Source organism: Trachinotus anak, unplaced genomic scaffold, assembly GCF_046630095.1.
Source record: "Trachinotus anak isolate AG129_WGS33_773 ecotype Australia unplaced genomic scaffold, CSIRO_AGI_Tana_v1 ptg000032l, whole genome shotgun sequence".
NCBI classification, from domain to species: Eukaryota; Metazoa; Chordata; class Actinopteri; order Carangiformes; family Carangidae; genus Trachinotus; species Trachinotus anak.
In genome coordinates, this window is record NW_027273883.1 from 454,076 (window position 1) to 482,071 (window position 27,996).

General features: G+C 42.6%; 1 protein-coding gene across 8 annotated transcripts in view; it reads right to left on the reverse strand.

The window, feature by feature from the left end:
• Nucleotides 1–750: 750 nt before the first annotated feature.
• The window catches only part of mtx1a (metaxin 1a), a 43,478-nt gene continuing 16,232 nt past the window's right edge, over nucleotides 751–27,996 (reverse strand). For 3 of the 8 annotated variants that reach the window (XR_011686784.1, XR_011686785.1, XR_011686786.1), the window contains 8 exons: nucleotides 25,971–27,995; nucleotides 25,059–25,406; nucleotides 24,700–24,975; nucleotides 23,973–24,069; nucleotides 23,317–23,365; nucleotides 22,672–22,802; nucleotides 20,757–20,893; nucleotides 11,198–11,265 (listed from right to left, as the gene is read on the reverse strand). Coding sequence is in view for 1 of the 8 variants with exons in the window: in XM_071470384.1 (XP_071326485.1) it covers nucleotides 1,090–1,322; nucleotides 1,766–1,923; nucleotides 3,392–3,468; nucleotides 6,569–6,751; nucleotides 6,833–6,925; nucleotides 11,031–11,110; nucleotides 11,196–11,265; nucleotides 16,427–16,513 (981 nt within the window). In the remaining 7 variants the exon portion in view is untranslated. Of the gene's footprint in view, nucleotides 1,323–1,765; nucleotides 1,924–3,391; nucleotides 3,469–6,568; nucleotides 6,752–6,832; nucleotides 6,926–11,030; nucleotides 11,111–11,195; nucleotides 11,266–16,426; nucleotides 16,558–20,756; nucleotides 20,894–22,671; nucleotides 22,803–23,316; nucleotides 23,366–23,972; nucleotides 24,070–24,699; nucleotides 24,976–25,058; nucleotides 25,407–25,828; nucleotide 27,996 lie in introns of those variants that run through there. The other 5 variants (XR_011686789.1, XR_011686790.1, XR_011686787.1 and 2 more) reach the window with 4 other exon arrangements.

Here is a 27,996-nt window from a genome sequence, read left to right on the forward strand (position 1 = left end):
TTTGGAGGAGGAGCTGAGGAGGAGTGAGGGGTGGATCTGACCTGCTCTGTCCTCTATCCTGATTGTCAGGTTCAGTCTGTCAATCACACGGTAGCCCCGCCTTAATGCATCCCCTGCTTTATGGTCTATTTTCCTCTAAATGAAGCATAATTTAAAAAAAATGAACATCATGTTGTGTTGAAGACTTGAAACTAGAGACTGAGACATAAACTCATCAGGAAAACGTTTCCTGAGGTAATAAATCAGAGAGAAGTAGAGACATTTTCCCATAGACTTCAATACAATCAGACTCTGTTTCCAGCCAGTGGAGTCGCCCCCTGATGGTCAGTAGAGAGAATGAAGGTTTAAGGCTGTTCAGCGTTAGCTTCAAATAAAGAATGCAGAAATAATTTTCCTGGAATAAATAAAGTATTTCTTATGTTTGTCACTTAACGCTGACACTAAATCGTGTGGAGCAGAATGGTCCAGTTTGAAGGTCAAAGGTCAAGGCCACAGTGACCTCACAACACAGTTTTGGCTCCTTGAATTTGGGATCTAAAGACCATCTTGAGGGAGTTTCTTCAGATTTAACGCATGTTCACTTGGACTGGAGGATGAACTGATTGTGACCATATGTCCTGTAACTTGGCTGGTCAGTGGAGGAAACAACCACCTGGAGCTGATTCTAGTTCTCGTCATCATGAGTCTGTCACTGTGAAGCGTGACGACCTCGTCAGGTCACGTTAGCGGCTTATTAAAACAAACTTCAGGTTGTTTCATCTCTGGATTTATTGTTACTGTCATGTGATGATTCATTCACCTGTCAACTGTGAGCTCAGTTTAACAAAAAAGAAAAAGTCAAATCATGTTTCTTCTTAAAAAAGTTTTAAAAAAAAGTTAAACAGAAAAGAAACAGAATTTAACAACATGATGTTTCTCCACGTAAAGAAAATACAGAATGATCTTTAATTATTTCTGTACATAAACATCACCAACATCCTCCTGGATGTGCTGATGACTTCATTCTCAAATCTGACTCATGTCCTGTGACAGTAAAACATCTGGATCTTATCCTCAACATTGTCCCACAGTAACCTCTGTATGTCATCCTCAGCCATCTCCTTCCTCCTCGTGGTCGTGGGACCCGATGGTCTCCATGTCTGGTGGCTCCTCCAACGCCTCCTGCTGGACGTGCTGGATGGACACCATGCCCGTCAGGAGGGCGTAGCTCAGCATGGCGCCCAGAGCCACCAGAGCGGACAGGAACTGCTTCCTCCGCTTGTTGGGGACGTGATCGAAGTCTCCGGCTTCTGGCTGAGGGGACGTCTTCTGACTGGAGCTCTCTGAAAAACAACATGGAGGATGTCGGCCAACAAGATTCATTGGAGACCAAAACCTTAAATGAGACACCAGAATATAAGAAAAGAAGCTTTGAAGCAGGAATCCAACAAACATCTGGGAGCTTTTTTCTAAATGACATTAATCTGTTCCCACATTTTCTCTCCTCCCACACAAACACTTTCACCGATTGTTGATGTTTTCACTGAGACAATCTGTTTAGCAGCCATGGTTTACATGATGTCATTCAGTGATGTTATAGGAACCTCTAGTCCAATTCCAGAACAGCTGAGACTAAAACTGCTGCCGCCCTCAAAACTGTTATTTCTGTAACACTTCAGTTATTAATGCTCTTAAAATCAAAAACCAGCATATTATTCTGAAAGGGAAAACCCACAACTTCCCCTCCAGGTTTTAATCACAGAGTTCAGCTTTTGTTCCCAGCTACCTCGGCCATCCCGGGGGAAGTACAGCAGCAGGATGTTGGTGCAGAAGTTGGTGAGGTTGTCGAGGGATTTCAGATGCTGCTGCAGTTTCCCGTTGGGCAGTTTGGACTTCAGCACGGGCGCCAAGTGACCAAACACGTAGGCGTCCAGAGACGAAGGCCTGCGAGGCAAAGTCACACATTTTAACATCTCATTATATGGTTTATACTGTGGTGTAATAATAAACTTGATTATGCGAATGAGATAAGATCTAATTACATCTTTACAGACAACAAGCTAAATAATAGTTAGCAATGTTGATTGTTGTTTAACCTGAGCTGAACCTGAACTATGAACCTGGATCAGTTCAGCAGACATGTTTGTCTTCTCAGTCCTGATGGTTTGTTTCTTTGTTTGAGGATATTTAAAATAATAATAATAATAATAATAGAAATATAATAATTCAAGAAATGCAGCACAACGTTCTTTAGAATAAAGAAATTACATGCACTAAGTGCATCACATGAAAAGACATAAAAACATGTTCAAAACATTAAAGATCATAATACAATAACAGAAAAAAATGAAAGTTAAATAATTAAAATAAGTTAAAATGGATGATGTAGAAAATATAAAATCAGTAAGACATCAATAGTTATAACAGTGTTATAGATGTGCTGAGTGTCTTTTAAAACACTGATTTCTTCTTCTGTGGTATCTACAGGTTGTGTGTTACACAGCTGAGTAACTGACACAGGCTGAATCCTGATTCTCCTTCAGGACCCTTCAATAAAGCAGCAGCAGATGATCTCCGTGTTCTTGGAGGTTTATATTTAATCAGGGAGTTAGTGAAGTAGCTTGTTCCTCGCCCATGAAGACATATGGCAGAGGAGCCTAACTTGAGTTCTTTTTTTTTTTTTAATTTTTTTTTTTTATTATAGCTTAGTGGAGACCGACAGGAAAGGGGGTAGAGAGAGGGGAATGACATGCAGGAAAGAGTCGGACCGGTCGGGAGTCGAACCAGTGACCGCCTGCTAAGAGCGTCTTGTGCTCAACATGGTACGCGCCCTAACCACTCGACTACCGGGCGGCCCCACCTAACTTCAGTTCTAAATGTAAAAGGGAGTGAAACTGGACTGATGTGGTCTCTGCTCTTGATTCTGGTTCACAGAGTTTTAAACAAGATGAAGTTTCCCAGTAAAAGGTGCATCACAGTATCAAGTCCGCTTGAAATGAAGGCATGATTTCTGAATGTTCGTATTTTTGCTGTTTCTAAGGTCTAAAAATAATGATGTGGGACTTGAAGCTCAGACCTGAATCTAAAATAACACCAAGGTTTGTAACTTCAGATTTAATCCAGGGAGTTCATTTTTATTAAACAGCTTTTCTCTCTTTGCTTTGGGGCTGACTGGTAGGATTTCAGTTTTGTCCTCATTTAACTTCTTCAACAAAGTACTAAGTCAAGACATTTCCCCTCTCATCCACAAGGCCTCTTCAGCTCTGACTAACTCGTGGGGAGTCCCAGGTGAATCACACCTGGAGAATCTAAAACAAGTATAACTTCTGGACATCCTAAGGCCTAGAAGAATCATCCGTCGTGATATTACCTTAACAGGCCCTGCTAAGAGTATGACTCTGGATGAACTTACGAGTCTCCAAAGAAGAACTTGTGTGAGCCGAGTCGTTGGGACAGCAGGTTCATACACTCTGCAGCATCACGGAACAACTGAAAAACACAAAGAGCAAAAACTGTTTGTCTCATCGACACAGATTCAGTCTATACATCAACAGCATCTGGAACAAAGTGGTAAAAATCTTAGTGCTTCTATTTTCCACCAGAAAAAACATATGTACCCCAGACTTCCACTTCATGACTTCTTACAGCTCCACGTAGGGGATCCATTCCCAGATCTGACGGGAATTATGATCCTACCCCAGGATGCATCCAAGAACTGTGATTCTCCTCTGAGTTCCTCACCCTGCCTCTAATCCTGAGATCTCAAACCCTGACACTCTTCACACCTCATCTCTTCAATCTGTAATCAGTACAGGGCTGGCATATTTTAAGATCCACTGAGGACAAGTGTATTTCTGAGAGTATGACACACGTCTCATTCAAGCTACACAAGGCCTTGCAGGCTATCATCAGGTCTCCAAGGTTCTTGAAGTGCCGCTCAGAAGACACCCCAAAGGACAGGGTCATGGTTTAAACCTTCTCCAAGTCCACAAGCAACTCCTATGACCCCTTTAGTATTCTTGGAGGCTGGTTGATCTTTGCCTGCCCCTCCTGAATCGGTCTTCTTTCCAGTAAAAGATTTCCTTTCCAAAGATCCTCAGTCAAAGTCAGCAGTTCTCCTCCCTTGCTGAAAACCTGTCTGAGGTGAATCAGTCCTTCTACATGGCTGACCAGAGGGAGGACTCCTCCTGGCTTGCCTCCTGATTCTAGAGTTTCCAAGTCTTGCCAAACCTAAAAGGCCTCCCTCTTCACCCTGAGGGCTTTGTCCACCAGCAGGTTCTCAAGCTGCTCAAGAACAGGTCCTGTTAACCCTCAGGTCACAAGTTAAACCAGCTGACTCTATAAATGAGGCTTGCTCAGGTCCCATGTCCCTGACCTTATTCCTGCTTGACCAAGGTCAGTTTGTTCTCTCACTGTGTGCACAGTTCCACCACGGCCAGCTGCTCTCATTTGCTAACACTGACGTAACCATTAAAGATCAGAGTGACCATAAATAACTGTAAAGTGAGGAACTAACAGAGCCCAGGTTAAAGATCTAACTCCCATGGAGGATGACTGTGGTAAAATTGAACTCTCTGATGGTAGTGAAAGGTCTCCAGTGATGTGTTACATAAGGCCGGAGCATCATTTATGTCCTTTGACTTAACCCCTGTAGATTCCTCAATGAAAGTTTCCACAGTCTTCTCTTTTTATGACCACTGGGACTTTGAGACCTGTGAAACCTCAACCAAAGCAAATGACCCACAGGAACATACAAATTCCTCTCTCCATTCCCTAGCAACAGAGACTGTGCTGAGGTCTCTTTACTAACACTGGTGATTTTAGCTAATTAACTGGACTTTACCAGTACTCGGACTGAAAATGAAAAGTTTGTCTTCAATAAGGATTTACACAACAGGCCATGGAATTCATTCCAAACTCTTCATCCTCTGGGGAGCCTGAAAGTCTGCCAGTCTCATCACTATGTTTTCTTCAAAACAAGTCCAGGAGGTCACCAAAAATATAAGTTCACTTTACCTTGAGGTTCGTACTTTGTTGAAAGAATCTTAACTCTAGGTCAGCTGACAACCTTTTCTCAGGGCTTTCAAGCATTTCATGGTCTTCATCAGCCAACTAAAGTTGAGTTTGATTGTCCTCACAAACTACAGTCACTTAATAACAAGTGGTCATACAATATTCCAAAGCTCCATACTGAGACCAAGAGATGTGATAGAAAGGTAAAGCAAAGGACAGTAGGTGGACCTTGAGTTAAGACTATTTTGTGATCTTCTGGGAACTGTCAGTATTCACCAGAAATTTCTAAACTTGAGGCAAACCTGATGTTTTATCCTGAATGAGGATTTTTTGAATCTTATTTATTATTATTATATTATTATTATAATTTCCTATTTAGGCTGCTGGTCCCAGCAGTAGGTGCCAGTGACAACTGATGGGACCAACTTTGACCAGGTCTGTTCCAGTCTGGATCAGATGGACCAGGTAGATAAACAGTTTTACCTGAAGTTTACTCAGCTCCAGGTTCCTCCTGGACTCTACAGTCCTCCACACCTCTCCATCCAGGATCTCACCAAACTCTGAGCTGTTTCCTCCTTTTTAGCCTTTAACGCCACAAATGTTTTTACATGTAAAGAGTTCGACCTGCTGCTGCTGTCCATCTTTGTTTTGGTACAAGAACACGTGACACTTTATGTTGGTTTGTCCAGTCTTTGTAGGTTTCAGCTTGGCTCCAAGTTTAGGACCGGTCATGTTTGCTGGTTGACCCAACACACTTTGTCAAGATTTGTCACTGTGAACAAAGCTCAAAGAAAAGCTGATACATCTCAGCCGTCAACAGAGAAAAGGTTAGGGGTCACCACAACCATGGTGGTTCATCCTCAGGGGACAATGAATATCTACTGAAACCTTCATCAATCTGTGATTCATCGGTTGTTCAGTCGCTTTGACAAACAGACCCACTGCCTTTATCCACCACTGGCTTTTCCCTTTCATTCATTTGGTTTCCCAGTATCCCCCCTTCATTCCTTCTTCAGATTTCCAACCTGGCAGGTTTCTGCTTGTGGGGGAGCAGCTGTAGTTTTCTGCACAAAGTCACAATGTAATGATGTTTGTAATGTTTTATAAATGAGCTGAAGGTGTCACCACAGAGGACAGTATTCGAGAATAATACACAAACGTCAACTTTAGTTTTCCTTCTTTCCTACCTAGGGATTTTCATGCTGACAGGAACAAACTGTTGTTTAACAACCGTCCATTGAATGCTGTCTGACCTTTGACCTTTCTCCAGAGTGGATGGATCGTTCCATACCAGTGGTTTTTCAACAGAAAGATCCACTGAAGAGTTTTTTCCTTTGCCCGCAAATTTGTTCCGACCACTTCAAGGAGCAGCCTGAACACATGGAAACGATATCTCTGCACAAACTGGAAAACTGTTGCATGTTCTGAAGTTACTACAGCCGAACATCACTCAGTTAAAGTCAGACTTTTCTCCACAAAAACACAAAGCCCACGTGATGCTTAGACTCAGTGGTTTTGTGCAGGTATTGATCTGATGTTTTTACTCTCCAGTAACAGTCTGATTTTGTGTCCTCACCTCCTTCTCCAGCTCCTCTCCAGCCTCCAGGCTCTCGTCTCCTCGTAGCAGTCGCAGCTTTTCCAGCTGCTGGCGCTGCATTCGTCCAGGCAGGAAGAAGTTCAGAGGGAACGGCATGTGCTCAGCGTACCAGCGGCGAGTCATGTCCACGTAGTTCTTTGGTTCGATCCAGAACGCGTAGATCTACGAAACACAAGACGCATATTAAACCCAGGAACAGCTGAGGTTCTGTTTTTCTCTGAGCATCCGGTGTCTGTGTCTCACCAGAGCAGGCACCAGTTTCTCCTCCATCAGAGAGATGAAGGCCAGGCTGTCGGCTCCTTCCTTAGCTGACAGGTCATAGTCTGCGTTGTATTTCTAAAAAACAAATCAAACTTTTGTTGAAAAAGACAACAGCTCCTGAAACACAGAGCGGACCAGAGACCACAGCAGGTGGACGACACATCGTCAGGTCAAAGGTCATGAGCTGATGCGTCAGATGAGCTGGTTATGCAGCACATACACGATAAACCATGTGTAACAACAGCATCATAAACAGACTGATGATCACATGGTCTGAATCCAAACCTATCACTGTGGTCAACATTATAACTTTGATAAAGGCAGGATTCAGATTGATTATCTATTAGTTTTAATTAATAAACATGCACTAATACACCAGCAGTGATATCAGGGGGATAATTTAATCACCTGAGACTCAGATCCAGATGTTTTGTGTCCAGGTTTCTGATACTGATCAGTTTCACCATCAGGAACAGCTTTAACAGCTGGAGGTGTGTGTGTGTGTGTGTGTGTGTGTGTGTGTGTGTGTGTGTGTGTGTGTGTGTGTGTGTGTTACTTTAGCTCTAAACCACCATTGTTGTGAGGACATGACGTCTGTTCCTCACACCTTCAAATGGCTGTTTAAGAGTTAAAATTCAGGTTCAAGTTAGAACCAGGTTCAGGTCTAGTTTTAGATTGTAGAATGTATTACTCACAACTATGGTAAGACCAACCTGTGTGTGTGTGTGTGTGTGTGTGTGTGTGTGTGTGTGTGTGTGTGTTGGGGTTTTATGGGCCTGCTGTATGTGTTTTGAACCAGTTCCATGTTTCCTCATTACTGAGAACTGACGGCAGCTGTTCTGAAGTGAAGCATGCTGGGATCCAGCAGTTAAACAAGAACAAGCTGGTGGTGACTAAACGCTGAGAGTCTAAGATCAACACGTGGTGCTGGAGTGAAAACCTGTTGTTACTGAGGTCGAACCTGAGATATTGACTCCGAACTTCATTTCCACTGTGAATCTGCTCAGTGATTTCAACTGATCAACAGTTTATTGGGCCAACAAATCATTTGGAAAACAACACAGTTTTTTAAATGTTTAAAAAATCTGATTGTTTTCTCTCGCTGTGATAAACCAATAAACTTTTATTTTGTTCTTGTGGGACCACTTTGATCTGATGACATCATCTGCCATCTCAGTCAGACCGAGCACTGAAAGATCACATCCATAACAGAAACCGGAGAATAAAACAGCTGGTTATCAACAGAAAGAGAGTCAGAGACAGATGGAGAATCGAGAAGTGATCTCTCCTCTGTCAAACACAAGCACTGATCCTCCCTGCTTCAGGTCAGTCCTAAATGTTTAATCTTTATCGTTGAAATAAAGAGTGCTCTGTGGCTTTGCCACGTTTGACATTTTCAAGTGGGCTGGTGGAGGCATGTGTTTGATTTGTGTGATACTCCTCCGAGCACTCGGGGGCGTCCACAGAAACTTAAACCATCACAGGAGTCGCTCAAAGGAACAGTGTCTGTTTCAGACAACTTCATGTTTCTTTTTTATTTAAAGAGCCTCTGATGAAGATCAGCTGTTTCACCTGGTTCAAGTCCACATGATGTTTTTCTGTAATAAAGACACATGATGAGGGAAATAATCAGTCGACACCACGACTGAGTGTTTCCACCTTGAACCAATGACAGTCTCATAAAAACAGATTCAGACAGTCAGGGATTCATACGTCATAGAACGTAAGGAACCAATCCTGTCAACTTGTGTGGACGGGGGGGCGGGGCTAAATACACCTGAAACCTTGTCAGTACAGAGAGCCAGAGTTAGCATTAGCACAACCACTGACACTGTGTCAGCCACTGCCAGTTACAAGCTAACAAACAACATAAACAAATAAAAGATGCTAACTATGCTAACGGTTCTGATCCGTATGCTAGTCTCTGATTCTGGTCTCAACAGACTCCTCATCTGAGTCTGGGTCTGACTGAGGCTCCAACATGAGGCTGAGTCTCTGATGTTTCCACTGAAGAAAGAGATGAGACCAGAGAACAGGAGGAATGGACTGCAGCTGGTCCCAGTGGATCAGTCTAAGGCTGAGTCTCTCTCCCAGTCCGACCCTGGATCCAGCCCTGGTCTGTCTGTATTGAGATGGAGAACCCTACAAGCTGCTAAAGAATCCAGCTCGACTCAGAACCGATTTTCTTCTCCTCATGTGTCAGTGACTTGATGCTACATAATGGTAATGTCTGTTTTCATTAGTGACGCTACAGTAGCATGCTAACGTTAGCTAACTGCTATTAGAGGAATCAGGGTTCCTCCTCTGAGGAGCAGGGATAAGGTCACAAATCAAGCTGATTTAGTTTATTTCCTGTGTTTTAGTGGGATTTTTGATATAAACAGTGAGGTCACCAGAGATTAATCCTCTGACGAGCAGGAGCTGACTTCTTGTTTTTAAGGTTTTCAGATGAATGAAGAAGAAAAGTGCAGCTGGTGAACTGGAAAAATGAAGTAGTAGAAGGATGAAGTGTGACTGAACACAATAAATGTGAGTTCAATCTGCAGCCGAGCGTGAAGCCAGCAGCTCCCCCTCCTCTCAGCTTCTTCAGCAGCTCCTGTCGATGCGGTTTCTGAATAACCTACCGCAGCGTGGAGGCACCGAGCATGCTGGGTAATGTGTTCCAGCTGCCTGCAAGCGGCTGAATGAAGGAGGAGGGCAGTGTTTGGCTCAGAGACCTGACTTCTGCTGAGAGGAATGTGGGTCAGAGGAGCAGAGTGAAGAAAACTCCAGCTGAAGGTCGAGTTACGTCTGTTTCCTCCACAACCAGAGCTGTTTAACATCTGTCTGCACTCATCACGTATGAAGACGCACGGTGTTTGTGCAGAACATCATGATGTCACAGCGATGCTGACCTTTAACCTTCTGGATATGAAATGTCATCATCATCTATCCTGTTAGATATTTGTGCATTAAAGTACCACAATAAAAGTACTTCCTGTAGTTTAAGTACCACAATAAAAGTACTTCCTGTAGTTAGAGTATCAAAGTTTGATCCTGAGTCATTTTACTGTTGTAGCTGCTTTAACTACGTCATATACACTTAGTTTAGTCCACTGGTTCCCAACTTAGGGGTTGGACCCCTCCAGAGGGTCACCAGATGAATCTGAAGGGTCGTCACATGATTCATGGGAGAGAAGTTCTGATTCACTGATCTGGATTCAGTTTTTAGACTTTCCTCTTGAATTATTTTCCAGTCTTTGTTAGAAGTGTTAAAAAAACTTCAGACACGTGATGTTCAGAGAACCACTGGTCTCATTTTAAATGATGCTCTGGATCTTTAATAGATAAATGTAGAGCAGTAGAAATGCAACATCAGAAAATAGAAAAACTCCTGATATCTGAGGTTCACAGTTAATAAATGACTTTTCTCATTCTTTACAAAAAGGAAAATCCACATGGCAGAGTTCTCCTGAACTGGTTCCTGCAGCAGCTCTGGTCCTGCTGAGGTTTATGAGAATTATCAGCTCTGCTGGAATGTGTCTCTGGCTGCAGCTTCCTGTTGTTTAATGAGTTTTTCCAGTCGGCTCCAGAGCCTCCACACACACACACACACAGACACACACAGACACAGACACACAGACACACACACACACACAGGTTGGGTTCCACTATAACCAGAACGTTTCCACAGAGCTGAGAACGTCTGGACCTCACAGCTACACAAAGACACAGAGTGACACACTCAGACACACACCTGTGGTAAACACCTACACCTGTGGAATTGTGACTGTGTGCAGCGCAGAGATTATCTGGTTATCTGCTTGTCATCAGCTGTTCCCTCCCTTCAGGATGAATGAAGAGTCAGACAGAACGATGTGAACTCAGAGTTCATGTGGAGTTTACAAACACTGACACGTTACAAATATGAAGCACATGTTACTGTCTCTTTTTTCTCAATTATGTTTTTTTTTTAGTTGTAGAAAAACCTCATAAATTGGTTTTAATAGATCAGGCTGAAACTGATCCTTCAGTCTGTGGTTAATTAATCAAAGAGTCTGATCATCAAAAATTACAAAGTAATGGCTTCTGGTGTTTGTAAAAAAGATCAAATGTTAGAATTAAATTTCTTCTATTTAAAATAAAATGATGTAATGTTGAGGCTCCACCGTGTAGATCGGCCCTGATGACAGGTGTTTACCTGTTTTCTCAGGTGGATGATGATGTCAGAGGGTCTGGACAGAGTTTCCTTCTGGTTGGTCCTCAGAGCAGGAAGTGAACCTGTGAAAACAGACAAACCCAACATGAGCGTGTTGACTCTTCCTCTCTTCAGTGTGTCAGCAGTGAGGATGAGGAGGAGTCTCACCGCTCGGACTCCTCCAAGGGTTGGAGATCTTATGAAGTTTCAGAGGAGCTCCAGCAAACTGAGCGTAGGCCTGCAGAGACAGAGGTCAGGGGTCAGAGGTCAGACAGGACAACGGTGATAATGATAATAATGATCTACTCAGACACAAAAGACTGCAGTCAGGAAATGTTAGGAAATTACAGCTGAAACAATCAGATGATTCATCAATAAGTTGATCTGCAGAAAATTAATCTCAACCACTGTGATGATGCTTTTCTTAGAAAGTCAGGAGTGAGTGTTTGTGTCACCACGTGACACTGAACTGAACGTCTTCGGTAAATAATCAATAAAATAAGGAATCTGAAGATGTCTCATTGGTTAATTATAACGAGGATCAATATTTTCTGACTGCTTATAGAACAATTAGTCGATTGAGAAAATAATCAGTTGATGATTCGATAATGAAAATGACTGTTGGTTGACGGTAGGTCGGTCGGGGTTGCAGCATTGGGCCGTGGCCGGTGGAGCCAGAACAAATACATGATGTGACAGAGAGGAGTCAGTACAGACTGTACAGTGAACAGTGAGCTTCAGTCCACAGAGCAGCTCTCAGCTCTTACAGTAAACGGTGGAGATGACTCAGTTCTTCTGGAAAGAAAAAAGAAAAAAGAAAAAAGCTTCTCTGAGCTTCGTTCAGTTTTACAACCAGAAAACATGAGGAAGAATTTCCTCATAAATCTGCAGCCATGAAGTCAGAGTCTGATGAGGGTGAAGACGTTTGTTCCACTGAGGAACAGACCGACACTACACACAGTGTGTGTGTGTGTGTGTGTGTGTGTGTGTGTGTGTGTGTGTGTGTGTGTGTGTGTGTGTGAGTCCACCTCAGTGAAACACACACAGCTGCTGACACACACTGATGACGAGCGTCCACATCGTCTGGTTTTAGCCTCTAACAGACTGAACTCTGGAGAGTCACCACCTCTGACCTCAGGTCAGTCTGATGTCAGGACTCAGGTGTTTGACATGTGACGTACAAGCTGCTGCTCTGTGAGCGTCGCTGAGGCTCCAGCTGTGGAGTCTCAGTAAAAACCTCTAATAGTAACTCAGAGTTTAACGACTTCCTCCTGGAGACGCCACCGAGGGAAACTCGCCTCTTCCTGCTGCCTCCGTCTGTGGAGTCCAACAGTCACAGGTCATTAACCATGATGAGGTGTCAAGAGGTCACTTTCACTTCACCTGTGCACACAGCTGAAGCTCCGCCTCTGCTGTAGTTACTCATTAATCTAACGACAGAGAACAAACAGACCCAGAGACATGAACCTGTCCACATATTTCTGTCCACATCATCCACAGTCACAGACGTATGATGTGAAAGTGATGATATAATGATGTGTGCTTTATAACTGATTCAGGAGTTTGAGCCCAACACTGACAACAATCACCTGATCAGCTTCAGTCAATACTCAGGTCCTGGTCTGGACCAGTCCAGGTCCTGGAGGACGCTGAGAAAAGCAGCTCTTATTATGAAAAGCTGGTCCTAAATTAACCTGACAAACTGAACTCAGACTCATTCAGAAACCAGGGCTCCTCTCTGACCTCGTCTCCTCGACCTCGATGAAAAACATCATGAGGTCAAGGAAAGAAGTGAAGGAGAGGTCATAAAGACTTAGGAAAAGATGACGGCGATGTGGAGAGACAGACTGAACTTTCACTGGAGGTTTTTCTTTTAAACCAACTTTATTTATAACACATGGATGTTAATCCTCCCTAATGAAAACAAACAGGATGAAATGTTGAAATAAGAAACATGAAAGGAAAACACGAGCAGAGAAACTGATCCATTAAAAAAATAGTTAAATTAAAATAATGAACTGATCAGAGTCAGAATAAATAATATTCAGTTTATAGTTTCCTGATACGGACACTTCGACATTTTTATACATTTGTTTTTAGTGTTTTACACAAAGGGAGGGGATTTAGTGAAATCACATTTCTGTGTGTAATATTTTATGATGATGATGTTGTTTCTACAAATTCGACAGAGTGAAGAGAACAAATCTATATTTATGGATCTGGAGCTCAGACCAGGATTTACATCACTTCTGGATCAGGTCACAAAACACAAAACAGCTGCTCTGTTGTTTCTGTATTTACGTGGGTCTGTCGGAGTTAAACTATGATGGTGCATCTCTTTAAATGTTGAAGCAGCAAGAAATTGTGGGACAGCATTTTCTCCTTTCCTTTGGTAAAGGAAGCTCCAGTGTTTCCTCCGCTGAAGGAGATAAGATAGGAAGCACTGAGGCTCCTTTCCTCAGCTCTGATCATGGCTGCTCAGATCCTTCAGGTCACTTCACTCAGTCTGAACCTTCAGGAGAAAAAAAGACTTTTCCACCTCAGCCTCTGACTGACTGAAGTTAAACTGGTTAAACTGGTCACCAGCTTCAGGACAGCGCTGTGGTCTGGGACACTGACGTGCTGCCGTTAGAGATTTCCAGACCAGCAGCAGATCCAGGTTCCTCCAGAGGTTTGGAAAAAGCCGCAGCAGCAGCGCAGTGTTTTCCGACCGCTGCTCAGGAGAGCCATCATTACCCAGACTGCACTGCTGCTCTGCTCTCAGATCTCAGGCCAACACAAACATGTTTCAGTCAGGTTAAATCAGTCACAGGAGCCCTGCAGCCCGATCCCCGAACCCACACTGTCACCAGACTCTCAGAACCACATCAGTCATGGAAACACGGTCGGTCCGTGGCCCCAGAGCATTCTGGGTGGCCATGAGTCAAGTGTGAGACTACAACCTACAGCTCTACTTAAAGGACAGAGCCCCTTTTTCAGCCTGGTTGAATCTGTGTTGGTCACAACTGTAGATTTGAACAAAATCAAATAACTTTATTTTCTATTCTGAATCAATAACAGGTGTGAAATTGATCATCATTCATTGATCATTCTGTTCCAGTGCTGATCCTTACAGAAGGTTCTTGCTGTTCGTCTGACCTCCTCTAATCACAACAGTTTTATCAAACAAGGCAACTAATGACCATTTCCATCACTAATTAACATTTTCTTTATTCACCCTTTCATTGTTTTGTCTATAAATCAAAAGTAGTGATAAATGTTTGAAAAATGATTGAAACGATCAATCAATTATCAAACGTTTTCAAGGTGAACAGTGTAAACTTACAGGTAAATATCACAGGTGACCGAGCTGTCAGCTGAAAGATGCACCTGACCTGATTTTCCCCAGTCGGCTATTTGCACCAGGCTCTCTGAACACAACAGAGTAAAATGATTTTCTTCATGTCCTGTCGCACAAGGTGAAGAAACGTGACAGTGACCATGTTCTTCAGTGCAGCTCTGTGTGGGTCACTCATTAACAAACTATTACATGAAATAAATGAACGTGCTCAGTGTGTGTGGAGCTGCACCGGGGATCATAGTGGACTTCCTTACTGCCGACACAATTCAAATCACTGCTGCTTCTAAGCTGCTTTTTCACTGTTACTGTGAAGTCCTGAGGGCACCACAAAGTTGTCAGAAATACTCATTTAAAAACATCAAAACAATCTTAATAAGCTCAGTGTCAGAGCAGCACCAGGAAGTGATGTTGAGATACTGTAGATATTTCAGGACTTTTCTCCTGCTCTCCACAAACACAAGCTCTGATCTCACACGACGACACATGATCACAAAATGTTCTTTCTAATATGATTTAATGACGCGACTTTCCTGATAATCAATAGTTAGGCTGGAATTGATCATGTTTTAAAAACTTCATTATGAGCCGTACAGAGTGATGGTCTCCTACAGTGTGTTACAGCAGAAGAAATTATTGCAGCTCAATGCAATGATTTTATTGTATTAGATTAATTATAATGAAAATAAAGCCATAAAAGGCTATTTCCCACAGCTCAACCTGATATTTTCAGTTTATTTATTTTGGTTTGATCAACAGTACGAAACTTAAAGATATTCAGTTTGTTATCATGGATGAGAAGGAACAGCTACAAATCTTTACAGCGAACCAGGAAACATCAAATCAACAAGTTGGGAAACATGAAGAAGAGGCAGATAATGAGAGTGGGGTCAGCCTGACGGTGTGTAAAGAGGCTCTGGGGCCACCTGGTGGTCATGTGAAGAATTACACCTGCACATCTGGTCTGATTTACAGATGTGTCCACACTTATTAAATGATGTCAACTAAAAACAGCTGCTTGACAAAGACAACAACCAGCACAGTGTGTGACCTCCGTACTGCGGACTGATGCTCAGAGTTGACCAGGTTTTAAAACACTGATCGATCTTGTCTCATCTTATTGATCCTGTTTCAGTCTCGATGATGATCAATGCTTATCTTCCATTAGACTGAGCAGCTCCTCTCACGGCTGCAGTGGTGTTTATCCATCTGTGGATAACATGCATTAATGTGCCTTAACCACAGGGGGCGTCGTCTGAATAAAACACGGAAACGAGTACGAGTATGTAGCAATGTTAGCTTATAGCCTGTTAGCTTATAGCCTGTTAGCTTATAGCCTGTTAGCTAATTCATTTTCATGCTAACTTCCTGCTGGAGACAGAACACCGCAAAGTTCAGACGTCAACGCGCTCAGGGTGAGTTACCGACGGCTCAGAGGCTCAGAGCTTCCCGCAGCAGCGAAGAACCACGTGTTTTGGTCCAATCGGGGTTCCGTAGATTCCCCGCAGGCCTGTTGTCTTGGGCCGGATCATATCGAACATGACCTCCAGCTGGGCCGTGTGGACCCGCTGGGTGCAGCTCTGTCCGTCCGACGAAGCCTTTGTTTTACAGGGTGATCGACTGTCAGGCGCCGCCCGCCATTAAAAACAAAGTGAGACCGCGTTTGAACCTTTTCATATGGTTTTAACATTCAGACTAAATAAAGGCGCTCAAAACGTCTCTGCTCTGTCTAAAGGCGCCTGAAGGTTTTTTTATTCACTGTGGTTTTATTTTATTTTATTTGGAAATCGTAGTTGTTGTTCTTTACGTTGGCTGAGGACACGAGTTTGACCCTGAACCCGTGAATCATTAACCGGGTTCCTCAGCCTCCTGCCCGCCTTCTGTCGGGGAACCTGTCCGTTACCGGCTCTGAGCCGTTAGCAGCAGATACACCTGTGTCTCTGTGTGTGAATGACTCCGGTCCGGTCCGGTCCGGTCCAGTCCGGGCTGGACCATCATTAACTGGTTCACAGATCATTAACTGGTTCCGGTCCGGTCCGGTCCAGTGTGAACGATAACTCACCAGGACCACCAGGCAGTCGGTGCTGACCGACGGTAAACCCCATTCTCCTTCCCAGCAAAACAACTCGTCCGGCGCCGCCATCTTCATCCCGATGGTGACCCTTCACTCCGGAAGAGGAACCCCCCCCCGTCACCCTGCACTACCAAAATAAAATCCCTTTTGTTTCTGATGGTCAGTTGTGGCGGAAGTACCCTGATGCTTTCAGTTTTTCTGAGTTACTAAAACATCATTCTCTGAACCAAATACTCAGCGGCCTGAACTCATTATTAATCAATCACTCTTTCGGCAAAACCATCAACAATTTTGACCAAGTTAGACACAAGTTTCTAAACATATATTCACTCACTTAAACACAGTGATGGGAAAAACCACAAGTAGCAGAAGTTAAACACAATTACAGCACAGACCTCATAGTTTACACACGACAACTCACAATTGTTCACACTTTTTGCTCATGATGTGATGAAACAAATATAAGACAGAGCAAAGTGAACCAGTTAATGATGGTTTAAAGAAACAATGATGAAAATGATCTGAGAGGAGGAACAAGAAGAACAGTGATTTCAGATGTTCTTGTGAAAGACCATGTTTTTGTTCATAACTCAGTGGTGTTTTTATTGTTTGTCTTTGTGTCTGATCTGAAAACAGTGTTTGATTCTGAGCTCAGATAAAACTGTTCTCAGGTGGTTGTTGAGTTTTCAGCTGGTGAATGAAGTTTGAGAACCTGGTTTTGTGTTGACAGTTTTGAGAAAAGCATGAAAGGTTTCAACAAATGTGTTTTAGCAAATGTAACAGATAATACTCGTGTCCTGTAAATGATCAGAAGAAGAAGCATAAAGCTGAATAAAGTGGAAACACTGCAGTACAAGTAGAGTTGTAGTCTGCTCCTGTTATAACACCACGACTGTCAATAATGAGTGAGTAACAGTTGTGTTGCATAAATCTGTAACACAGTGGTGAGTCACCAACAAAAACTCCCTCCAACACTATATGGTGTGTGTCTGAAATCACTCAGTGACAATTCAGATGGAAATTTATTTGGTCAGAGACAGAAAATGAACAGAAGCAGTAAAAACACAGAGAGCATCTACGTCATCACCTCCGCCACCTACAGGCCACCCACCAAACTCCGTACAATTTCATTAGTAATTCACACGCCGTTCCCCTATTCATCCTGTATAACCAGTATATAAAGATTTAATATCTGCTTTATTTATCTGTGTGATTATTCATATTATTATGTAGTCTTGTGTTCTTCAGCCTTTTGTGTCGTCTGTAAAGCACTTTGAACTGCCTTGTTTGTGAGGAACAAACACTGGTCTTGCCTTTGGATGAACAGAATAATTGATTTACCTGATCTTCACTTATTAAATAGATGTTGTACTCAGTCCGTACACCAAGGTCTCCAGTGAAGCTTTAGTGATGCCCTTCGCTGTAAGTGTCTGACTTCTGAATGAATGATTTTGAAGTGAAACACAGTTACCAAGAGTGACACGTTCACAATGTGTTTTGTCCAACCAACAGTCCAAACCTTAAACTTATTCAAGATAAATCACAATTATTCAAAATTTTAAAGGGAAAAGCAGCAAATCCTCACATTTGGTATTTTCATATGAAAAATTATTTAAATTATTATTAAATAAAATTTCTGTTAATCAGTGGTTTCTTTTACTTAATTTGAATGATAGCAATCTTAATAACATATGTTTTAGAAGAATCTCAATCAGCTGTATATATACAGCGACATGAAAAGACTCATGTGAAGTACAAGAGCCTCATTGTTGTATTTGAGTAAATGTACTTAGATACATTAGAGAGGCTGTTTGTCAGTTTAGAGGAGCAGGTGGTGATTGACCACAGCTTCAGTCATTTATAAGATCACAGGTTAGAAGTCGTCCTCTGAGCAGCTCCGTCTCCAGGACAGACTGGAGGCTGCAGTGAGGAGACGGGCCAAGGCTAGCTGTTAGCATGCTAACTTCAGTAGAAGAACAGACAAGAGTTAACAACGTTTGTCTCCACCTCTGGAGACAGATGTTGGTGAGTGAAGGATGACGTTTGATGCTGAATTTATTACGTTTCTTCTAGACTGGTGAGTAAACAGCTGCTAATGCTAACATTAACTATGTAGCTATAGGAAAAAGTGACATAGCTCCTTTAAATCAGTGGCGCTTGCAGAGTTAAAGCAGCTCATGTTCATCCACATGACAAGTGTGTGACTGACAGCTCATCCTCAGCTGTTTCCTGAACCAGACTCAGGGTCACGTCTATTGTTAGTTGCAGCTGATTTGGTAAAATGACACATTCTTCTGATGTAAACTCTGAAAGGGAAACTTCTGCTTTTGTTGGTGTTGTTGCTGTGATTTGCTGCCTGTCCTACATTGTCATTAACCTCTGCTTGTGTTGGTCCTAGACTGTATTTCACATTTTTTCCTGACTCAACTACATTTAACCCAAAGATAATGTCATCCAGGTCCTTCACACTTCTGTCTGACGTCTTCAGTCCCATCGAACGTGTGAACAGAAAAAAACCCATTTCCCTCTTCGCTGTGTCTCAAGTGGTAAATTGTGAAACTCATTTCAATTTACTGTTTTCCAGTTATTTCTGTTGTTCTCTGGTCTTTCAACTCACACTACTCCTCAAGGTGACGGCAGACATTTACTCTTAAATTCAGGTCACAGGTCGTGTGTTTTCACGCAGCCACTAAACTTACACTCGACTTCAAGTTCTCCTTTTAAAACCTCATGTTTACTTGAAGGTGGACATGTTCCTGTTTCTGTTGGTGTCTTAAAACAACATAAAACAAGATTTTTAAAAAATGTATTGTTTGTAAGGAAATCAAATAAATCTTTATTTACATGGCACCTTTTTTAAAACAAAACCACAAGATAAAGCTCTCATACAATAAATTACAATAACCAGTTGAGAAATATGAATGACAAATAAAAGTGAGAGGTAAAAAACATCCAAAGACACAAACCAGCACTGAGACAAAACTCAGCTTCATTTAACTTCACAGATAAAAATTAAAAATAACAAAGAGAGAAGTTCACTGCATGTTTGAATCATCTCAGTGGCTGTGGTTCTTTTGGTTCTGACTCTGATGGAGGCGTCTCCATGGAGACACCCACTGAGCCTCCTGGTTACTGTAGTATTTAAGGACAGGTTCACAGTCAGGTAACCATATGAAAATGAGAACAGGTGTTTTTGCTGTGATCGTTCCCTGTGTTCATACCGGACAGGAACTGGTCTCACAACATGTTTCATACAAAATTAATACGAAGCTTCGGGGGCGGGGCCAAGGCCTGATCCAGGTGTCTCGGTCAGGAAGTCAGAGCAGATGAACCTCAGACCAGTTTTTATGAAAACATGTTCAACTAAACATGAATCAGAGGATTTTAAAAGACGTCTGGAGGAGGTTTAAGGACGAGTCTGAACAGGAGCAGAAATCAGCCTCCATGTTCATGTGACCCTGTCTTTTAAAAACTACAGTTCCCATGAGACTCAGCGAGTGTTTCTGTGGCGACGCCTTCATCCAGAGCTGTGGCATGAGGTTTGGTTTGCAGTTTTAAATGCTGGTGTGACTGGTTAAACTGGGGGGAGGAGCTGAGCTGCACCAGTTTAACCCTAGCAGCAGTCGTTTTCACAGTGTTCAGAAACCACAGAGGAAGAAACGGAGCAGTCTGTGTGTGTGCAGTGGAGCAGTGACTCAGCTGGTGTTGGGGGAGGGGTCACTGTGTCTGACATGTTGACTCAAACATGATGTTTACAGTGATGACATCATCGTCATCATCGTCAACCACCTGACTTCTGGACTCTGGTTTCAACACCTGAGCTGGTTTAGTTTATATTTGATATTTGTTGTATTAAACAATAAATGATTTCATTTCTGTAATTTACTTCACAGAAAACCCTGAGGTGAGGTTGTAATTCCATCACAGGAGAACTGTGTGTTTTCATTCTTAACACGTCTGCAGCTGCTCCCCACGTTCCCTGAAGCCCGATAACATCTGGTTTTATCTGAGCAACTGTTTGATTTACTGTCATTAACTCAACTGGGACGAGTGATTTCAGAAGCTGGAAACAGTGAATTAAAAAGTTAAAACTTACAGGTTTAATGAAAGTATTATCAGAATGAAGCGGCTACTCTACTGCACTGCTCGGTTCCTGGGAAAGCAATGAAACTGACAGGTGCACTGGGGGTCAGCAGGGGCCAGATGACAAATATTTGCCCCGGGGCCCCTGAGGAGGCTGATCCGACCACAGAGTCTAGCTGTTCACCCAGAGCCGCTGATCACAATAAATGACTGTGTGAAAGAAACAACAACACACCTGCCAGGTAAACAGAGCTGAGCTGAGGTGTCCGTCAGCTGCTGCTCCTGTCGGAGGATCCTGGGACTGAGACGAGACTTCAGCGTCTGGTGGCCACTGAGCTGTAGATGATGGCCTCGCCTGCCTCCTCCACCAGTCTACAGACAAACAGTGGACAACACTGTGTCAGCTGCTGTGCACACTGAGATTCACAATAAAAAGATGGAGGACGGATGGATGATTGATGGGTGCATGGATGATGGGTGGATGGATGGATGGGTGGATGATTGATGGATAGATGGATGGATGGATGGGTGCATGGATGATGGGTGGATGGATGGATGGGTGGATGATTGATGGATAGATGGATGGATGGATGGGTGGATGATTGATGGGTGGATGGATGGATGGATGATGTATGGGTGGATGGATGATGGATGATGGATGATGGATGATGGATGGGTGGATGGGTGAAGTTTGGAGGCATGATGGATGGGTGGATGGATGAAGTTTGGATGGATGATGGATGGGTGGATAGATGATGGATGATTGATGGGTGGATGGATGAAGTTTGGAGGCATGATTGATGGGTGGATGGAAGATGGGTGGATGGATGATGGATGGATGGATGGATGATGGATGAATGATGGATGATGGATGGATGGATGATGGAGGATGGGTGGATGGAAGATGGGTGGATGGATGATGTTTGGATGGATGGATGGTGGAGGATGGGTGGATGATGGATGAATGATGGATGATGGATGAATGATGGATGGATGGATGATGTTTGGATGGATGGATGATGGATGAGTGGAAGGATGATGTTTGGAGGATGATGGATGCATGATGGATGGATGAAGGGTGGATGGATGATGGATGAATGATGGATGATTGATGGGTGGAAGGATGATGTTTGGAGGATTATGGATGGATGATGGATAGATGATGGATGGATGATGGGTGGATGGATGATGTTTGGATGGATGGATGATGGATGATGGATGGATGATGTTTGGCTGGATGAATGATGGATGATGGATGGATGATGTTTGGCTGGATGAATGATGGATGATGGACGGATGATGTTTGGCTGGATGAATGATGGATGATTGATGGGTGGAAGGATGACGTTTGAAGGATTATGGATGGATGATGGATGGATGATGGATGGATGATGTTTGGCTGGATGAATGATGGATGATTGATGGGTGGAAGGATGACGTTTGAAGGATTATGGATGGATGATGGATGGATGATGGATGAATGATGGATGGATGGATGGATGATGTTTGGATGGATGATTGATGGGTGGATGGATGATGTTTGGATGGATGATTGATGGGTGGATGGATGATGTTTGGATGGATGAATGATGGATGATGGATGATGGATGGATGATGTTTGGCTGGATGATGGATGGATGATGGATGAATGATGGATGGATGGATGATGTTTGGATGGATGATTGATGGGTGGATGGATGACGTTTGAAGGATTATGGATGGATGATGTTTGGATGGATGATTGATGGGTGGATGGATGACGTTTGAAGGATTATGGATGGATGATGGATGGATGATGGATGAATGATGGATGGATGGATGGATGGATGGATGGATGGATGATGTTTGGCTGGATGATGGATGAATGATGGATGGATGATGGGTTGATGGATGATGTTTGGATGGATGATTGATGGGTAGAAGGATGATGTTTGGAGGATTATGGATGGATGATGGATGAATGATGGATGGATGATGGATGGATGATGGGTGGATGATGGATAATTCACATCCTGTACATGAGCTGTACTCTGGAAGTGAAATTCTCCTGAGCTCATCGTTTGGTGTTTCAGGTGTGGAAACTCTGTTGGACATTTACAGGCAGCTTGTCTCCACATGTATCTCTCCAGGTGAGGGTTAGTGTGTCCTACCTGGCCTTGTTCTTGTGTTGGAACTGGATGGAGGCGTAGCTGACGTCCTCCTCAGCTCGACTGGTTTCCTGTCGATGACCCTCTTCCTCCTCTGTAGCAGGAAGTATGTTGCTGTAGATGTAATCAGGAGGCTGAAAACCACAGAGAGGAAGAGGAAACCAAACCAAATGTAAACACAGTTTAACAATATCATTTACAAGAAATATCAACAATGATTGGTTCATTAGGATGCATTTATAATAATGACCTGTAGTGATTTTACCTTCTTACAGTGTTTAGTGTTTTGTGTAGTTCATGGCTCAAAAAAAGGTTGCTCATTTTTGCTCATTCCACCTTAATCTGATTGTGAAAACTTGAAGGTGCTTTTAAAATATGAATTAAGGGAATCTATACCCCAGTCAAAGCAATGAAATACAAAATCCTCTTATAACTATGAGCTGATGCTTACCGCATATTCTGATAATGCTGATGACTGACAACAAGAAATATGCTCAGATATGCTACACACTCAGATACTGGGAGAATAAACTTGATTAAACAGACTTTATATGCCATGGGCAGAACAATGTGGGTTGCAAAATGGATAATAAGAAAATTATAGATAATAATCATAATGATAATAATAGAAATAATAATGTGACTCACCTTTTGTTCCACCCGACCTCCCACAGTTCCTTCTGCTGCTACCCGCTTCCTGCAACAACAACAACAAAATGACCATTACAACAATGAAATCACATTTCAGAAAATATATTGTCTTTAGTCATCAATATACCTCCATAGACTGAATATTAAAATGAAAAAGGTCCTGCAATCAGTATTTTAATCAAGCAAAAGTGCAATTACAGTTATTGTCAACACAATTTATTAATATCAAAAGTTAGATTTATTTGTTGTTATAAACAACTTTGTTGTTATAAACATTTCTTACAGTTACTGTAAGTTATGATTAATTAAGTACAATAAAATAATCTGAAAACTAGTTCATATTTAAGGTTGCAGTCCCTCACAATATCTAAATTTAGTTTAATTTAACCTGTAAAAACTCTATTTCTCTATTTGAAAAACTATATTTCAGCTATATGTAAACGTCATGGAGCAAAAAGCAAAAAAAAGTTTCCCTTAAAATGCACAATGAAAAGAAATGAAGTGAAAAACAGATTAATAAAATGTACAGTAGACAAAGTTATTCCAGCTGTGTCCCAGTGAATCCCTGATGAGTATTCAGTTACAAAAAAAAGTTTTAGAAATCAAAGTACTTATTCAAGATTAAAGATAAATTAAAGTACTTATTAAAGAACCTTTTGATGATGAAGACGACCAGTATTAGAGCACACAGAGCCACCAGGACACCAAGCACCACACCAACAGTCAGAGGCAGCAGGTTAACATCCTGTCCTGTAAAACACATCATATCAATAAACAATACAAACTGTTACATATATTATTTTTATTCCACAACTTTATTAAACCATTTACAGTCTTGAAATGAAAACTTTTGGTACCTTTCACTGTCAGCTTTTCAAAATAAGACAGCAGAGAGCTCAGTCTACAGTCAAACACACAGTGAGGAACCTGAACCGGAGCTTGTTTTAGGAGAATCAGTCGTGTTCCAGAGTTCTGCTGTTAAGTGACTGTTTTAAGAATTTCATTCACACAAACAATCAGGTGAGGACGTTCGTCCATCTGTCACCCAGCTGACCACAAATTATTTTAGCTTCAGTGACTTTACAGTCACTGTTAGGACCACAGCTGTTTTTAATCGATCAATTAATGCATTGATAGATAGATCCAGCTGTCGTCCAATCAGCAACATGCCTCATTTTTCAGCTGATCTGCAGACACTCACCATGTTGACCTTGTGAGGAGGGACAGCCTCCTCCAATCACAGCACCTGTTACAGAAGCTGAGTGACTGGACCCTGGTCCTACAGGAGGTCTCTCACACTGTAAATGATCTGGTTTTCATCAGACCGACCTCTGTAGTTCAGGACCTGCACAGAAACATGACCGGATAAAAACCACACACCTTTCTCTCCACCTGCAGCCTCCACCTGCAGCGTGTACGCCACAGAGCGTCCCGGCTGACCGGTCTTCAAACCACAGGTGTATTTCCCAGAATCCTGAGCAGTCAGAGGGCTGAGCTGGAGGGCGGGGCCAGACTCAGGGAGGGCGTGGTCATCTCTGAACCAGGCGACCTCCAGTTGGTGGAAGGTGCAGACTGAGGTGCAGATCAGTGTGAGTGTTTGACCCTCTGTCACCTTCGTCTCATTGCTGGAGCTGATTATTCTCATTGGAGTTGCATCTGAAATCAATTTAAAACTAGAGTTTAACTCTCTTGATATTAATGATCCATGTTTGTGTTAGATTAGTTTGTGATGCTCTCACCAACAACTGTGACATTCACTCCTGATTTTCCTGTGAAATGTCCTGCAGTTATAATCCCTTCCATCCTGAAGCGAAACGTTTTACTGTCTCTCCTCTGCAGGTTTCTGATCTGTAAAGTGCAGTTTCCCGTCATGTCTCCCAGGTATTGGTAGCGAGGGTCAATAGGTCGGTTGGTTATTGATTCACTGTCGTACACAGATGGAGTGGATCCATGACAAATCAGATGATTCGTGCACCAGACGACTCTGATGATCTCCATTAGTGGTGTGAAGGTGCAGGGGAGGGTGACAGTCGAGCCCCCCACAGCACAAACAGGAGGTGGATAGTTCACACTTTGACCCACAGCACCTGAAGTTTGGTTGTAGAAAGTGAATGACGTCAGTAACAGAATCCAGTGTGTGATTCTCTGTCTGTGTAAAACAACATTCACAGAGCTGTTACTGTATGAAACTATCTCTACACTTCTGGTTTCACATATTGTTTCATGTGTTCACACTGAGGTCTCAACACAACAGACACAAGAGTCTCGATTAGACAAAGTCAAACCTACAAAGACTCAACAAACCAGCATGAAGCTTGTTTCCAGCATCAAACAATCAATGAACCACTGGAGGTCAACGACCCCATGAATCCACTGACAACACCGACTGTCACTGAGGTTGTACTAAAACAAACATGGACGACAGCAGCAGCTTGAACTGTGTGTGGTTTACTGAGTCATTTCACTCTAACACAAATCATTGTGTTGAAAACATGATGCAAACACTCACAGTGTAATATAAGCAGAGTTTAGGCTGAGACAGATGTTTCCAGCTGTTGGTCCACTCCGACAGATTCAAAGACGACGTCTGACTCCTTTTTTCTCTTTTCACCGACAACAATGAAATAAAACAAGACGTTCTTCAGTCTCACCTGCCACAACCAACATGAAGCTCCACAGAATCTTTTTGTCCCAAACTGCCATCCTTAGTTTCCTGGTGGTTCTCCGGGATCAGGATCAGGTTCTGCTGTCAGGTCGTGATCAGAGAGTAAACTGACTCAGAGACAGATTGTGAAAACTCTGACTTCCTTTTCTTTTTTCCGAGAACTCTTCTCTCTCAGATCAACACCTAATGAAATTCTCACTTCTTCACTGTCACTTCCCTAAAACCACCGTCCAACCACCATCCACACTCCGTCATCACACTAGGTTTCAAGAAAAGTTTCCCAAGACGCAATAAAGACTGTCTAAGAAACACAAACTGGATGAACACACGACGAGACACCATGTGTTCAGCTGCTTTTAATAAACGTATATAAACGTATGTTCTCACCGGTGACAGCTCTCAGGGCTCATCAGCTCAGCTCAGCACAAATACCTCACGTCAGTTCAGACGCTTTTCTGTTATAATTCTGTCATAATGATGTAATGTTCACCCTCAGCTGAGGTCAAAGGTCACTTCACACCACTGATGGTCTGATGTTTTGCTGTTATGATGTTCTGATGTTGTGATGTTCTAATGTTCTAATATCCTGATGTTCTAATGTTCTGATGTTGTGATGTTCTAATATCCTGATGTTCTAATGTCCTGATGTTCTAATATCCTGATGTTCTAATGTCCTGATGTTCTAATATCCTGATGTTCTGCTGTTCTAATGTTGTGATGTTCTAATGTTCTGATGTTGTGATGTTCTAATATCCTGATGTTCTAATATCCTGATGTTCTAATGTCCTGATGTTCTAATATCCTGATGTTCTGCTGTTCTAATGTTGTGATGTTCTAATATCCTGATGTTCTAATGTTGTGATGTTCTAATGTTCTAATATCCTGATGTTCTAATGTTGTGATGTTCTAATGTCCTGATGTTCTAATGTTCTAATATCCTGATGTTCTAATATCCTGATGTTCTAATGTCCTGATGTTCTGCTGTTCTAATGTGATGTTCTAATGTTCTAATATCCTGATGTTCTAATGTCCTGATGTTCTGCTGTTCTAATGTTGTGATGTTGTGATGTTCTGCTGTTCTAATGTTCTGATGTGATGTTCTAATGTTCTAATATCCTGATGTTCTAATGTCCTGATGTTCTAATGTTCTAATATCCTGATGTTCTAATGTCCTGATGTTGTGATGTTCTAATGTCCTGATGTTCTGCTGTTATGATGTTCTAATGTTGTGATGTTGTGATGTTCTGCTGTTCTAATGTTGTGATGTTCTAATGTTCTAATATCCACTTTCAAGAGATGATGTCAAAGATGAAGGACTGTGGGGTTGAATGAACTCACCAGCTTCAGGACCAGTCCAGATCCACAGGTGACTCCTCATGATTCCCTGAGAAGTTGGCGTTTCGGAAATTTACTGCCAGATGTTGCGCTCTCAAGTTTATCATGTCTGAATCCAGGTGAGGTGACGTGTTAACAAGAAACTCAGACCATCAGTGACACGAGAGGGACGCCAGTCAGTTCAACTCATTCCAGGTGAATATGACTGAGGTTCAGAGCGGCAGCAGTCGACGCCAGTCTGATGATGGTGGAGTCGTTTCAGTCGTTTCTGAAGCAGCTTCTCCAGTGTGAGGAGAGGTTCAGGTCTACGACATCTGCCCCCCCTCCAGATGTTAATCAGTGGCTACTGCACTTAGTTCTGTACTGTTACAGTCCAAGTGTTATTCTATGCAGATGAAGAATGTTTATATGTTGATAACCTGCAGATTCAGACCCAAACATCACGTGGGTTCTGACATTTATGTCTGGGATGTCTCCATCCAGGACAGTGGTATGTGGTGTGATGGTGCTGAATCAGGACTGTGAGCCCAGACTGAGCTCAGCTGCTGTTTACAGATGTTTACAGATGTGTTTCCGGAGGTTTGTGTCCACTGACCTGTTTGTACGTTTCTGCCCAGCTGTCGTAGAACTTCATCCTCTGCTGTGGATCTAAGCCTCTGCAGGACTGAAGGAGGACC